General features: G+C 45.5%; 1 protein-coding gene across 18 annotated transcripts in view; it reads left to right on the forward strand.

The window, feature by feature from the left end:
- Positions 1-5,055: 5,055 nt before the first annotated feature.
- PTPRT (protein tyrosine phosphatase receptor type T) overlaps positions 5,056-14,473 on the forward strand; it is a 617,797-nt gene continuing 608,379 nt past the window's right edge. For 15 of the 18 annotated variants that reach the window (XR_013987409.1, XM_081009187.1, XM_081009202.1 and 12 more), the window contains exon 1: positions 5,056-5,875. Coding sequence is in view for 17 of the 18 variants with exons in the window: in XM_081009187.1 (XP_080865313.1) it covers positions 5,806-5,875 (70 nt within the window). In the remaining variant the exon portion in view is untranslated. The remainder of the gene's footprint in view (positions 5,876-14,473) is intronic. The other 3 variants (XM_081009189.1, XM_081009196.1, XM_081009195.1) reach the window with 1 other exon arrangement.

Here is a 14,473-nt window from a genome sequence, read left to right on the forward strand (position 1 = left end):
TGTAGTATAAACACTGGCTTGTGAGCACTCCAATTGGAGAACAGCCTTTACCAAAGGTGTCATGGGCTTTGAAGACACTCGAACTCAGGACGCAAGGGAGAAACATGCTCAGAGGAAGGCACGCTTGGCAAATCCACACCATGATCAGCTCCCACCCGGAAACCTATGTCCCCACTGTGGAAGAACGTGTGGATCCAGAATTGGCCTCCACAGTCACTTATGGACTCACTGTTAAGACCGTGTTCATGGAAGACAATCTTACTCAGCTACAAGTCATAGAATCATAGAGTTGGAAGAGACTACAAGGCCCATCGAGTCCAACCCCCTGCCAAGCAGGAAACACCATCAGAGCACTCCTGACATATGGTTATCAAGCCTCTGCTTAAAGACCTCCAAAGAAGGAGACTCCACCACACTCCTTGGCAGCAAATTCCACTGTCGAACAGCTCTTACTGTCAGGAAGTTCTTCCTAATGTTTAGGTGGAATCTTCTTTCTTGTAGTTTGGATCCATTGCTCTGTGTCATCGCCAAAGAAGAAGACCCGTTTTAGAACTGAGCTGTCCTGAAAGTATTAATTGTCAATATCTCAGCTCACAGGCAGAGGTACCTGGCCTCCCCCGAGGCAATTGAGTGAGATACTCTGTGTTTACCGTCCGTCTGCGACCCCGGCAGGCTAGGTAAACAAACCCGGCGATCCTCCTCAAACGTGAGAAGAACACACCCTCTGCTTCTTTCTCCCTCTCTGCATTCTCCCAGGGAGGAGAAATGAGACAGACAGGAGTCCTTTCTACATGTTTTATTCCTGTCACTCAACAGTACATAGAAATGCGTCTGCACCCTTCAGTCTCCATTAGAAGAGTCTCAACTCCTCCCCTGTACTTCCAGTACAGGTCATATGACACACTGAGCTAACATCCGGTGCTCAGTACAGAGAATAGGCTCCACCTTTTCTCCAACAGTACATATGCACTGTTTTGCATTCCAGCCATCTGGAGCTGGCTTTTGCCTTGGTGCTTTTTCCTGACATTAATGCCTTTTTGTGAATATTTGCAGAAAAAAAATGACTTTATATAATAATTTGAAGGTAGGGTCACTCTTGGGGGGGGGGTGGACCTTAAGGAACAATCCTATAGCAAAATCTATTGGGATGAACCAGAAGGTGCCCATGTCGGGATACCTGGTTCACACCCCTTCAAAAATTGTGTGTTCATGGCCACGGCCCCCTGGCACCTCCCCCCCCCCCACTGTGCCCCTGCATCCACCCACTGCTAAGATCCAGGCAGAGGGCAGGGAGTGGCGGTGAGTGGCGCTCCTGCCCACTCAGACTGGTATGGGGCCTTCTGAACCCCTGGTCAAGCCAACTCCTTGTGGTTTGCCTGTTGTTTACTGTATGATTGCTAACTGGATAGGATAACCCATGTGATTACTCCAGGAAGGAGGAAGATGAAGCTGAGGGGCAGCTCAGTTGGGCTGTGGGTTCGAGCCCCACATTGGGTGAAAGATTCCTGCATTGCAGGGGGTTGGACTACTAGAGGATCCTCGTAGTTCCTCCCGACTCTACAATTCTAGGAAGCATCCAGAAAGAGAAAGTGGTAGCAGGAAGCAGCATCCAGGGACACAATAGTGCTGAATAAGACGTTTTAAAACAAAGCATGATGATGACATATATTTTCAGAGAAATTATTTGGGATAGCATTTGTCCCCAATGAAATGGCTAATTTTAATCGGCAAGCTGAAAAAAGATTATTCCGCATAGCTTTAATTGAAATAATAAGCCCCAAGAGTGGTTATATGAGTTTGCCATGATACAGAATGGTGTTAGTTTCATTTTAAGCTGAAATGAGCCAGTGTTCTGTAGTGGTTAGAGTGTTGGACTAGGACCAGGGAAACTAGGTTCCAAATCCCCACTTGGACATGAAGGTCTCATGGGCCAGTCAGTCACAGTTTCTCGGGCTGCCCTACCTTACAGGGTTTTTGTGAAAGTAAAATGGGGAAAGAGGAGAACCAATGTGCTTCCTTGAGTTTCTTTGAGGCGGGATATAAACAATAACTACAGTGGTACCTCGGGTTAAGTACTTAATTCGTTCTGGAGGTCCGTTCTTAACCTGAAACTGTTCTTAACCTGAAGCACCACTTTGGCTAATGGGGCCTCCTGCTGCTGCCGTGCCGCCGGAGCACGATTTCTGTTCTCATCCTGAAGCAAAGTTCTTAACCCGAGGTACTATTTCTGGGTTAGCGTAGTCTGTAACCTGAAGCGTATGTAACCTGAAGGGTATGTAACCCGAGGCCAGCATGACTAAGCCGCTTCTGGCAAATCAGAGCAGTGGACAGAAACGCCGTTTACCTTCCCGCCGGAGCGGTACCTATTTATCTACTTGCACTTTGACGTGCTTTAGAACTGCTAGGTTGGCAGGAGCAGGGACCGAGCAACGGGAGCTCACCCCGTCACGGGGATTCGAACCACTGACCTTCTGATCGGCAAGTCCTAGGCTCTGTGGTTTAACCCACATAGGAGGCGTGAAATAACCTTAAGCACCTACTAAGTGCAGTGAAAGAAACTGACCCCCCCAACACACACAAAGTGGGCGCTGCATCCCCGAGGTACCACTGTAATGATGAAAGGAGATTAGAGTAGAGGTTCAACATTAGGAAGAGCAGACTTTAAAAAGGGTGATTGCACTTCTGGATAGCTCATTGGTTAGAGTGTGGTGCTGATAAAGCCAAGGTTGCAAGTTTGATCCCCGTATGAGATAGTTGCAAGTTCCTGTACCCAGGGGGTTGGACTAGAGGATCCTCAGGGTCCCTTCCAACTCTATAATGCTGCAATGGGTATGGTTATAATTCACGGAGGCTCTGAATGTGCACCACGCAATCCACTAATGATGAGATGTCTGCTTCTTCTGCTCCAAGATCATGCACTTGTGTGAAGAGAGTAGGCTTTTGTATTATGGAGCACTTGCAGTTCTAGTATTTTCAGAAGAGACATTTCAAGGAAGTGAAGTTCAGAATGTCATAGAACTTAAGGTATATCCAGCTGCAGTGCAGACCTAATGGGGAATGTGTCAGCACCATTCACAATAGATGTAGGTGCAAAAGAAACAGAGAAAGGTAGATTTTCCTCCTGACACTTCAACACCTGCTAGTAACCTGAGATAAACTCAGGGGTCTAACACGGCTGTCTTATATAAACTGTCTTTTGTACTACTAGCCGTTGCAATGAAAAAGCTTTTTCACCTGTTATAATTTAGAGAGTGATCATGATGAATAAGACTATGGACACCTACTGGCTGCTGCACAATCCTATGGATACTCACTCTGCAGTGAGTCCCAGTGAATTGTCTTGCATAATGCAAGTTGTGTTGGCTGGCTGGCTGCTGAGTCCCAACAAAGTGTGCCGGGAACCACAACCCTAAAATAGCACCAACCTTTCTGACACAGCGTCTCCTTGCTGGCTGGCACCCATTGAACTAGTTGTTACAGTTGCATTCCGCGCTCTTTTTTCATTTTGTGGTTTTTGCACAGAACATTGGAAGCTGCCTTCTGCTGAGTCGGACCATTGGTCCATGTAGTTTAGTACATTGACTGGCAGCTTCTCTCCAGCGTTTCAGACAGAAGTTTCTCCTGGCCCTACCTGGAGATGCTGGGGATCAAACTAGGGACCTTCTGAATGTATGACAGATGCTCTGTCACTGTGCTATATGGCCCCTACTGAGACAGGGAAATTTTTCAGACTCACTCTTCTAGTTGCTTTTCATTGCTATCAGCCAGCTTCTTGAAATGATTTAAAATTAGCTTATCCCCCAGGGTGGTGGATGCAATTTCTTCCACTTTGGTCTCACCTATAAATCTGGAGAGCAGTTCTGTGCTGCAGTACTTCAGCGTTGACAGCTTTGTAGTCCAGGGTTTGGACTCCAGTGCTACACCAAGCTCTCTTATTATTTCACCTGGGTAATGTTCTCTGTCCTTCTTCTAAAATTGCCAGTCTACCCATACGTTCCTCATCTTTTGATTTCCTCCTCTCCCTGGCACTCTGCCCCCCTCGGGTTGCTGAAGGGGTGGTGGTGTAATATGGAAATGAGTTACTCTTAATGCAACAGTACCCCCTACTGGCCACGCGGGGAGTACCGCCGTTCCAATACACGGTAATCCATCCAGTATATTCGAATCAAGTTGCTGTGTGAAATTAGTGCCGTCGGCGGGGGGTCTTTTTGAGAAGGAAAAAAAAAGGGATGGTGGGGAGGTGGGGATGGAGAGGCACTGTAGAGCGACGGTATGAGGCAGGATTATTAACAGCGCCATTAAAATAGCCGAGGAAGCTGAGCTCGTTAAGTCGGAAGCGCTTTGACTGAAACGCACGCAGAGACCCCACAGAGGAGCGCAAAAAAAGGGCGTCCTTTGAAAGTTAAGAGATGCCATCAGAAACTCATCTTCCGCCGTGCCGCCGATGAAACCGGGAATGGGGTGGGGAGAACTAGGGGGCTCTTCGGCGGCCTTTCCCCCACCCTCTTTCTCTCTGTAAACCCAAGATCGGGCGGCAGATGCGTCGCCACAGAGGTTCGCATTTGCGCGCTAGCTAGGTGACTGGATGGAGAGGTGCCGAGCGAGGCGTCCGCGACCACCCCGCGCACCCTTTGCTTTCCGGAAAGCCGAGCAGGTCGTGGGCCACCCAGCCTTGCCTCTGCGCGGCTGCTTCGCGGGCGCGCGCGTGTGTGTTGTGTTGCGAAACCTTGCGAGCGCGTGATGCCTCGCTCCCCGTGTGCGCCTGCTGAGCGTAGGTATTTAGCAGCCAACTCTATCCGAAGTTAAGTGAATAATGACGAAAATTACTATTTTCAACTGGAAATGTCTGTAAGCGCTTTAGAAGATTTGATCTAATAATGGCCTCCCTGGAAACCTTGCATTTTGGTGACTTTCATGCTCCTAGCAGGGGGGCTCATCTTCTCTTCTCTCTCCTTAGCGCGGCTTAACCGCAATCCTTATTATGCTCTGGCTGAGCACGAAAGGGGTGTGTGTGTTGGCGTGCGCGCGCGCGCGCCAGCGGGAAGGTTGCTCCCCCCCCACTTCATCGCTTTCCCTTCGCTCGACGTTTCCCCTTCTTCGCCACCACGAGAATCACCAGGCGGCTCTTCAAAGGAAACCCACCTCAGCTGCGCTCGCAGTTGCTTGTTGTCGCTGCTGCTCCGTTACAAAAGCAGTCGAGAGAGGCTCTTGGCACCGAGGTGGCACACAACGCAAACACGCTGGGTGGGGAAGCAACACCCGGGCACTCTTCCAGTGATTTCGCTTTTGCGAGTGCTCCAAATCCTCTGCCTCCTTGCAGGAGTCCTTTCTCCGGCGTCGAGTTCCCGTGCAGAAGCATCATCTGCTTAATTACATTGATCTCCCCCTCCCTCCCTCCCGGATCGCCTTGTGCCAAAACAAGACGGGATGCATTATTGGGGTTTTTGCAGTTGCTGAGGTCAAGGCAAGTGACGGGAGCGAGTGCGTGGCGTCCGCCCTCCCCTACTCTGAGCGAGAGACGGCGAGCGAGAAAAGGCAAGCGTTAGGACTCGGGGGAAATCTCTCTTTCTCTGCCCCCTCTTCCTCCTCCTCCTTCCCCCTTCGCTTCTTCAATCAGCTTGTGCTACTCATCAGATCAGGGATAGCTGAGGCTTCAGCTGTGTGCGCCAGAGAGCCGCTCTCCCAACTCCTCGGTCTTTCCAATGCAAGGGATGTTTGCAAGGCGCGCGGAGAACCACCGGCTGTGCTGCTGCTGCTGCTGCTCCCGCTACCACCCTGGGCAGGGGATGTGAACTCCTTTAAAGAATGACTAGGATTGCCACGATTGCCATTCTTTTGCAGCTGTTGCAAAAAACCGGGGGACAGGTCTTCGCAGGTAAGGGGCGTTGGGCTCTCGCCGCGTGCCTCTGTGCAGCGGGAGGAGGTGGGTGTCTTGAACTCCGAGCAGCGCTCCTCAAGACGACCGTGGGTTGCGCTGCGTCGCGTCCTCCCTTTCCTTCCGGGTGTGTAGCTGCGAGTGTGAAAGACTAGGTCAGATGGCCATTCCTTGCACGTTGGAAGCTGGACTCCTGGCCCCGTTTACTTGGGAGTCCGCTCCATTGAACTCAGTGGGACTTGCTTCTGAGTCGACCTGTATAAGTTTTTTTTTTTTTAAATTTATGTATAAATGCATTGTATTGGCTGGCTGTCTTGGCTTGTGGGAGATTGACTTCGCATGATGGGTGTTCAGAGCTTATCTGGCAAGCTCTAGGTAGAAGCTGAGCTATAGGGAATATAGGCGTTTTGCGTTCTGCTTGCCCATCTTGTTACACACGCGCAGCCATAAAACGCCAATCAGGAGGCAGCCTTGAGCTTATTTACACGGAGTAAGTCCCATTGAACTCAAGGAAGCTTGTTTCTGTGTAGACATGCATAGTATTGCACTTTCTTCAAGTGTGGTGAAGACAGCTGAGGAACGTGGCTTCCACAGGCAACTGAAAATAAGGAAGCAGGTTAGAGTATTGTTGGCTTTCAGTATCAGAAATGGAACTTCCAAATAAACTCTGTGTTGTGTTTGGCTTCATGGGAATTTTTTGTTGGGGGGGACCATTAGACATGTTTTTATATTTTAGGGAGCCTTTTTTTAAAAAAAAAAAATGTTGTGCCTTGTGTGATATTTGAAGGCATTCCTTCATTTGCGGAGTCAAGGCTCTCCAGTCCTTTTTATAGTAAACAGTTGGTCTCCCATCAAAGGAGGAGGAGGAGTGCCAAGTGTTTCAGAAATGTGCCACATCAGGTTAAGGAGTCCGGCTGTACCTTTAAATCACAACTTGGGAATGTTTTAATTGAAAGTTCATTGGGTAACTCCTCCACCCCTTTCCCCACCAACCTCTGGGATCTAAAGGGCTGGAATAACTTTCTTTGGATGGCTGACAAGTCTGATTTGTTCTTTGACACTTGTCCCATCGCTGTCATTTTAATCTTGAGAGAGGTTGTGTCTTGGAGCATACACAGCCCTTTGGAATCTCATTCCCTTCATTCTTCAGTCGGAATTTCCTTGTGAGAGATGATTCCTCACATGGTTTCTTTATCCTGCTGTAAATTTCTCCCCCTCCCGCCGCTGTGTAGATTCCTCACATGCTTTCTTTGTCATACTGTGGACTTTTTTATTTTTAAAAGTCTGTCTGAAAAGTAAATAATAATTACCTATATTTAAGAAAATGTCCATCTCACCTACCCAGTTATTGAAAATTATTATTTTAAATACCTACAATCCATTTATGGAGACAGCAGCTGTAAGGCATGGCTACTTGGGTATTACAAGTATTGAGGCTCGACTCCAGCAACCTTCAGGCTTGAGTGCAATTCAGCAGAATGGTCTTTTGGGCTAAGAAGATGCTGAAAGATCAAAGAACTCTTGGCTGCTCTGTGAAATATACTCCTATTGGCAGAGCATGCAAATAGGGAGATCACTGTTCAGAAGCCTGCAAAAAAATCTCTCCTTGAAGGCTTCTACTGAAAATGTTAAACTTAACTTTAAAAAAGGAGGGAATCATAAGAATGGAAGTGACCCTATTAAGCTCTGCAAAAGGCAGAGTGATCTGCATAACGGGGAACAGAAAGTAACTGACTGAGTTACTGTATTCTGGACTTTCCTGGTCTGGTGTTGCTCAGATGTTTTGGACCACAACTCCCATCATCCCTGACCATTGGCCACACTAGCTGGGGCTGGTGGGAGATGTAGTCCAAAAGTTTATCAGATTGGGAAGGCTGCTATATGCCACGTATATCATTGTGGGAAAAGGAATAAAAAACTGACAAATTCACCATTGTGACACTCCTCCCATAAGAAGGGAGTTCACTCAAATATCATTTCCACTGTTTGTGGCTGCTGAACAGAGGACTTCTGAGATGTGTAAATTTCAAGACAAGTTAAGTTTAGACTAACATCCTGTCAACATATTGACATGGAAATAATCCCCCATTTTCAGTAGACTTGCTTCTTCCTCTTTTAGGATTGTTACATGAATTATCAACTTGTGCTTGAATCTTTACCATGTTGGATTCTGTAGAACTTGTTTCTTGCTTGCATTGTCAAAAAGCGGTGATCGTATGAGCATTTGTTCTGCACTAAGTTCCACTTGACTCAGCAGAACTTGCATAATATTTGTGTGTTGCCCGTTACCATTATTGGTAACACAGCTTGCCAATGGCAGATCCCCTACCTGGAGGGGCAGCCTGGAAGGGGGGGGGGGAGAAGAATCTGTCAGATGGGGTAAGGGGGTAGATTGAGAGTTCATTATCAAACAGCAGCACTGTGGTCCTTTAATCTGAGTTTTGGTATCACTGTCCAAACTTTTATAAAGCGGAGGAGGAGATGGAGGTGGAGACAGAAATGGGAGATGGCGAACAAATGTAATTATAAAACTTAAAAGTGAATTGGGCCCCACAGATTATCCAACGGGTCAGAAGCTTCCATTATCACTGTTTGTTAAGGAAGAAAGCCAGTGTTTGCTTTCTGTGATTGTGAATGCCACCTTTCACCCCCTCCTTCAGTTGCCTGCTATGCTGCTGAAAAAGATAAAAGAATCTTATTTATAGAAATAAACATGACTTGGTAAGCCACTTCTGTAAATGAGGTTATGGGAAGCGCTGCCTGTTTTATTTTTAAGATTACACTTAACCACCGAAGACTTAATGCCCTGTAACCAATTTGCACAGCTAATACTCTGATAATGAAAGCAAAGATGAAATAAACGTTCACGAACGCCTCACCTCTCTGATGGATTTTCATGCCTAACCACATGAAAGCTTCCATCTGTTGCAGCCAGTGTATTTTCCCCGTTGTCCATCAGATGGTGCTGCCTTCATAACTATTAGATGCAATTATAGACTTGTCCACACAGGTTTTCCCATTGAGCTATGCTTTCAGTGCCTTTCCGTCTTCTGTCAAAACTTCCAGGGTGTCCAGTTCTCTGAAGCTGGCTGTTGGAGTTTTGTTACTTGTTTGCAAAAAAATTGGATCGCAGAATATTGGATCAAGATCGAAAAACCCAAGACTGAAGTGATATCTTGGTACTGCTTACATCTCCATGTCCCATAGAAGCCAGCAGGGCTGAGGCAAATGCAAATTACAGTTTTGTTTCTCGCGAAATTCTTGACCATCAACTAGTAGACTTAGGCTGCAGTCCTAACCCCACTTACCTGGAAGTAAGCCCCACCAAATTCAATAGGACATACTTCTGAGTAGACATGGTTAGGATTGCACTCTTAGAGCAGTACAGTGGTACCTCGGGTTAAGTACTTAATTTGTTCCGGAGGTCTGTTCTTAACCTGAAACTGTTCTTAACCTGAAGCACCACTTTAGCTAATGGGGCCTCCTGCTGCTGCCATGCCACCGGGGCACAATTTCTGTTCTTATCCTGAATCAAAGTTGTTAACCCAAGGTACTATTTCTGGGTTAGCGGAGTCTGTAACCTGAAGCGTCTGTAACCTGAGGTACCACTGTATTACCTCCTCTCAGAAAATAGCCTGCTGTACAAAGATAAAATTCAGTTTTTATTTTTACACTGTATGTAACCTGAAGCATATGTAACCCGAGGTACCACTGTAGTTTTCAAACTTTCCTGCTACAGAGAACACATTCCACACACATTTATCTGCTGATGAACTGTTGTCTTCTGTGGATAGTTATAGGGAGGCAATGACAGCTTGTGCAGAGAATATGAGTGAACTGAAAGTACCTTCTAGAGGCACTTCTGAAAACCTCCACAGCTGCATATTGCATGGGGAAGATTGGTAGTGATGAACAGAGTGGGAATCTTCTCCATCATTACTGATTTTGTCACTGAGGAGCCCTTGGTAAGCTTGAATAAGAACAATCCAGCAATTTTTTTTTCATACTTTTGGAAAGACCACAAGTGGGACATGAAACCCGTAGCTTTCACCTGCTGTATTTGCCTCCAGTATTCTGTGGCCTGCTGCTTCTGCACATAAGAGATCCCATTTAGATCTCTCAATGGCTATTAGCATTGATAGCTACCCTTCATGAATGTGTCTATTCATCTTACAAAACCATCTAAGCCAATAGCCATTACCACGTCTTGTGGCAGTGAATCCTACAAATTACGCATTGTGCGAAGGGCTTTGTTCTGCTGGTCCTGAATCTATAGCCAATCAATGTCTTTATGTGAGTTCTAGGATGACGGGCTTTCCGAAGTTTGGAAAGCTGCGTCTTAGCACTTCACATTTTGGGTGGAAACAAATGACTGTTTGCCAAATGGGAATGTGTCACAATTAGGATGCAACTGACAGCAAGCCAGGACAGTTTCCATTGGTGGAAGTTCTCACTTTGCTGTAAAGTGATCACTTCTCACATAGTTCTGTGTACCACTTGTTAAACAATCATCTGTACTCATCTACTGTTAGAAGTTCCTTGCCAGACTGCTGCTGATATTTCCTAATATGCATACCACTTGTGGCAAATGATCAGTGTTTTCTCCGCAATTGCTCGCTGGAGCAAATGTGCTTCTGCACTTAAAAAAAAAAAAAAGCATGTAGCTCTTCCCTTAGGACTTTTAGATTTGTTCCATGGGTTTTCTTTGCAGGTTAGAATAGTAGAACGTTTCATGTACTCTTTACATTGGAGTAGTCTATTAGCTTCAGAGTTGATATCTGTGGGGAGTGAAACACAGTATGTTTCATAAGTTCCCTCAGACAGCAGTATTCCATTTCAGCATATGTTAAATCTAACCACTGGCGGAATTCTTATCGGCATATGCAGTTTGCATGAGCTTCACCAGTAAAGAATGGAGGGGAGTCTACCATGCTGTTGTTTACAATTGATACTGCTTTGGACTTACATATGAAATATGTTCTATGGAAGATCCCTGAATTAAGCAATCCGTAGCATTGGATAACCACTAAGAGCATTGAAAATGGGTCGAGGATGGGTATTCCAGCATGACAATGACCCAAAACACACAGCCAAGGCAACAAAGGAGTGGCTCAAGAAGAAGCACATTAAGGTCCTGGAGTGGCCTAGCCAGTCTCCAGACCTTAATCCCATCAAAAATCTGTGGAGGGAGCTGAAGGTTTGAGTAGCTACACACCAGCCTCGAAATCTTACTGACTTGGAGAGGATCTGCAAAGAGGAGTGGGACAAAATACCTCCTTAGATGTGTGCAAACCTGGCGGTCACCTACAAAAAACCTCTGTAATTGCCAACAAGGGTTTTGCCACCAAGTACTAAGTCATCTTTTGCAAAGGGATCAAATACTTATTTCACTCATTATAATGCACATCAATCTCTGACTTTTGTCTTCTGGGTTTCTGGGGGTTTTCCTGTTGTTATTCTGTCTCTCACAGCTACAATAAACCTACCATTAAAATGATGGACAGGACATTTCTTCGTCAGAAGGTAAACGGGCAAATTTAGCAGGGGATCAAATACTTTCCCCCCTCACTGTATAAGTAAAACCATTCCATCTTCTATCTACCTAACAGGTACTTACTTAGTGCCCAGCTCACCAAGTCATTTCCCTGACTCTTAAGAGTCCAAAACACTTCCCAAAAGTGTTGCTAGATTTTTGCCTCGGGGATTTTATTGTTTTATCTGAATAACAGTTTTTAGTTTCACTGTATGTTGATTTATTAGCATGTGTGTGTGTGTAGTCATATACACAATTTTTTGGAAACCACTTAGAAACTTAGAAAACACATTATTTTTTGCCTCTTAGAAAACACATTTTTAATATGAAAAAATATGAAATTCTATAGGTATGAATTAAATAAATAAATAAATGCAACCCAGTGCCTTGTTATCATCCAGAATGCAAGAGCGTCTGGGGGGAACTTTGTATGCCTCAAGGTTTGTTTTGCCCTTTTCTCTGACCTTTCCTTTACATTACAAATTTTAGCTGTAGCAGAGGCGTCATTTTCCTTCCAAATGTGTCGACTGATATGAACGCTTGGAATATTATCAGATGGACCATTGCGGAAAAAAATACCACATCATTGTATGAGGCAGCAGTTAAGGGCATTTTTGGCGGTAGAGGCAATGGAAGTTGGAAGTGCGTGGGGGCAGAAATGCAGAGAGATTTGGGAGTATAGTTAATTCACGTTACTAGCCCCCTGCCTTTGGTATGTTGGTCCTGTGCAAATGTAAGATACTGAACATGGCAACTGTTAACAATATAGCAATTTAACTCCAAAATCACTTTCCCTTTTCTCTGGGGAACTCTTAGCTGTTCAGTCCAATGTTGTTTTCCTCTTGGCTGGCTTGATTTGTTTTTGCATAAAAGAACAATTAATGCTAAAAAGGTACTTGAAAAATAACAGCAGGAACTGGGTCTTTGCTTGTAAAAAGGCAAATGGTTACTGTACCTCCAATTTATATTGCATCTCCCCTTTTGCAAATGTTTAGCCTTCTCTCTACACACTGTTTTGTCCTGTGTTCGTTTGAGGGAGCCCTAGAGCCTGCCACCCATAAATGGTTTTTGGAACTGTGTGTGTGTGTGTGTGTGTGTGTGTGTGTGTGTGTGTGTGTATGTGTATTAGACAATTATTATTGAATACTGAAGTATCCTTTCTTTAAAATAAGGGATCACTGTTAGTTGCCATGGAAACTACTGTGCTGTCCAAAAAGGTAGATCTTAGTTTTGTGGAGCAGAGATTGGAGCAAAGGTTATTTCTTCTGGCAACTACTATTTATGATGTGTATTAAAACCTTTTGCAGCTAATAGACAAAATAAGATAAATTGATTTTGAGTATTTGTGGCTTTGAACGCTCCCTTAGTTCATGGATAGTTCATAGTCCTTGCCTTTAGCTTTTTAAATGTCTTACTTAGCTACCCCTCTACAAACAACTTACTTCTAGAGAAGTTGCACTGAAGTCCAGAGGGTTACAGCAGAGAAAGAGTAATAAAAATTTGCTGTTGTTAAGCACATCTGCAGAAGAATGCAATATCTGTTTCCCTTACTCTTGTGAGGACAGCAGGTCACCTTTGAATGAATGGTGCTAAGCTAGGCAAGTGCCCACCTCTGGCCAGGAACAGGCTGTATGTAGCTCAGTGGTAGATCATCTGCTTTGAATGTCATGGTCCCAGCTTCATTCCCTATCTCTTCAGGTAGGACTGGGGAAGACCCCCTGTTTGAGATCCTGGAGAGTTAACTGCCAAGCACTGTAGGCAGTGCTAAGCTAGATGAACCAGGGGTCTGATTCAGTATAAGGTAGCTCCCCATGTTCCCATGTCCTTGGCCTAGGCCATGGTTCATTCAAGGCAAGTTCTTCCAGCTGAGCTGTTTGCCCCCAAAGCAGATGATGCCTCTGAGCAGACAGAACTAGTGGTAGATATGCTTAGACTGAAGTCCAGCTCTGAGGGTCTTCTAGCGGTTCCCTCACTGTGAGAAGTGAGGTTACAGGGAACCAGGCAGAGGGCCTTCTTGGCAGTGGCGCTCTCCCTGTGGAATGCCCTCCCATCAGATGTCAAGGAGATAAAATAACTACAACTTTTAGAAGACATCTGAAGGCATCATCATCATCATCATCATTTATTATTTATACCCTGCCCATCTGGCTGAGTTTCCCCAGCCACTCTGGGCGGCTCCCAATCGAGTGTTAAAAACAATACAGCATTAAATATTAAAAACTTCCCTAAACAGGGCTGCCTTCAGATGTCTTTTAAATATAGGATAGCTGCTTATTTCCTTCACATCTGAAGGGAGGGTGTTCCACAGGTTGGGCCCCTCTGTCTGGTTCCCTGTAGCCTCACTTCTCACAATGAGGGAACCGCCAGAAGGCCCTCGGAGCTGGGCCTCAGTGTCCAGACTGAACGATTGGGGTGGAGACACTCCTTCAGGTATACTGGACCGAGGCTGTTTAGGGTTTTAAAGGTCAGCACCAACACTTTGAATTGTGCTCAGAAATGTACAGGATAGGCAGCCCTATATTGGGAAGTTTTAAATGTGTGGTGTTTTATTTAGGAGTTTTTACGAGTGTTGGAAGCCACCCAGGGTGGTTGGGGCAACCCATATGGATGGGCGAGGTAAATAAAAATAAAAATAAGTGATGGAGACTGCAACAGCTGTTCCTACCATCTTTTCTTCTTTGGTCCTCTCTCCTTCCACACCAACTTGTGGCATATCTGTAGCCCTGTTTGATCACACATGTGGGAAGGGAAGGGAAACCTCTCCTTGGAGGTGAGAAGCCATGCCCTATGGCTTGATTCAGTGCTGGGAGCTAAAGGAATTCCTGGTCACAGCCCTGCCAACACTACCTGTGTGACAAAGATGAAAGCAAAATGCTTGGTTCTTTGGTCTCTGACCTTAAGAATGGTTTGCCATCTGGATAAGGTGGGACAAACTTCTTTGACGGCTTATTATGATACCACTTTAATAGTTACGTATTAATGTATACTGCTTATTATATTGCCTGATGGAGTTTTTTTTTTTTAATAGAACAGACTGGCCGCCTTCTTTGCATTATGTGCAGTCT

This window comes from Podarcis pityusensis, assembly GCF_964106645.2.
Source record: "Podarcis pityusensis genome assembly, chromosome: 6".
In the NCBI taxonomy this organism is placed as follows: domain Eukaryota; kingdom Metazoa; phylum Chordata; class Lepidosauria; order Squamata; family Lacertidae; genus Podarcis; species Podarcis pityusensis.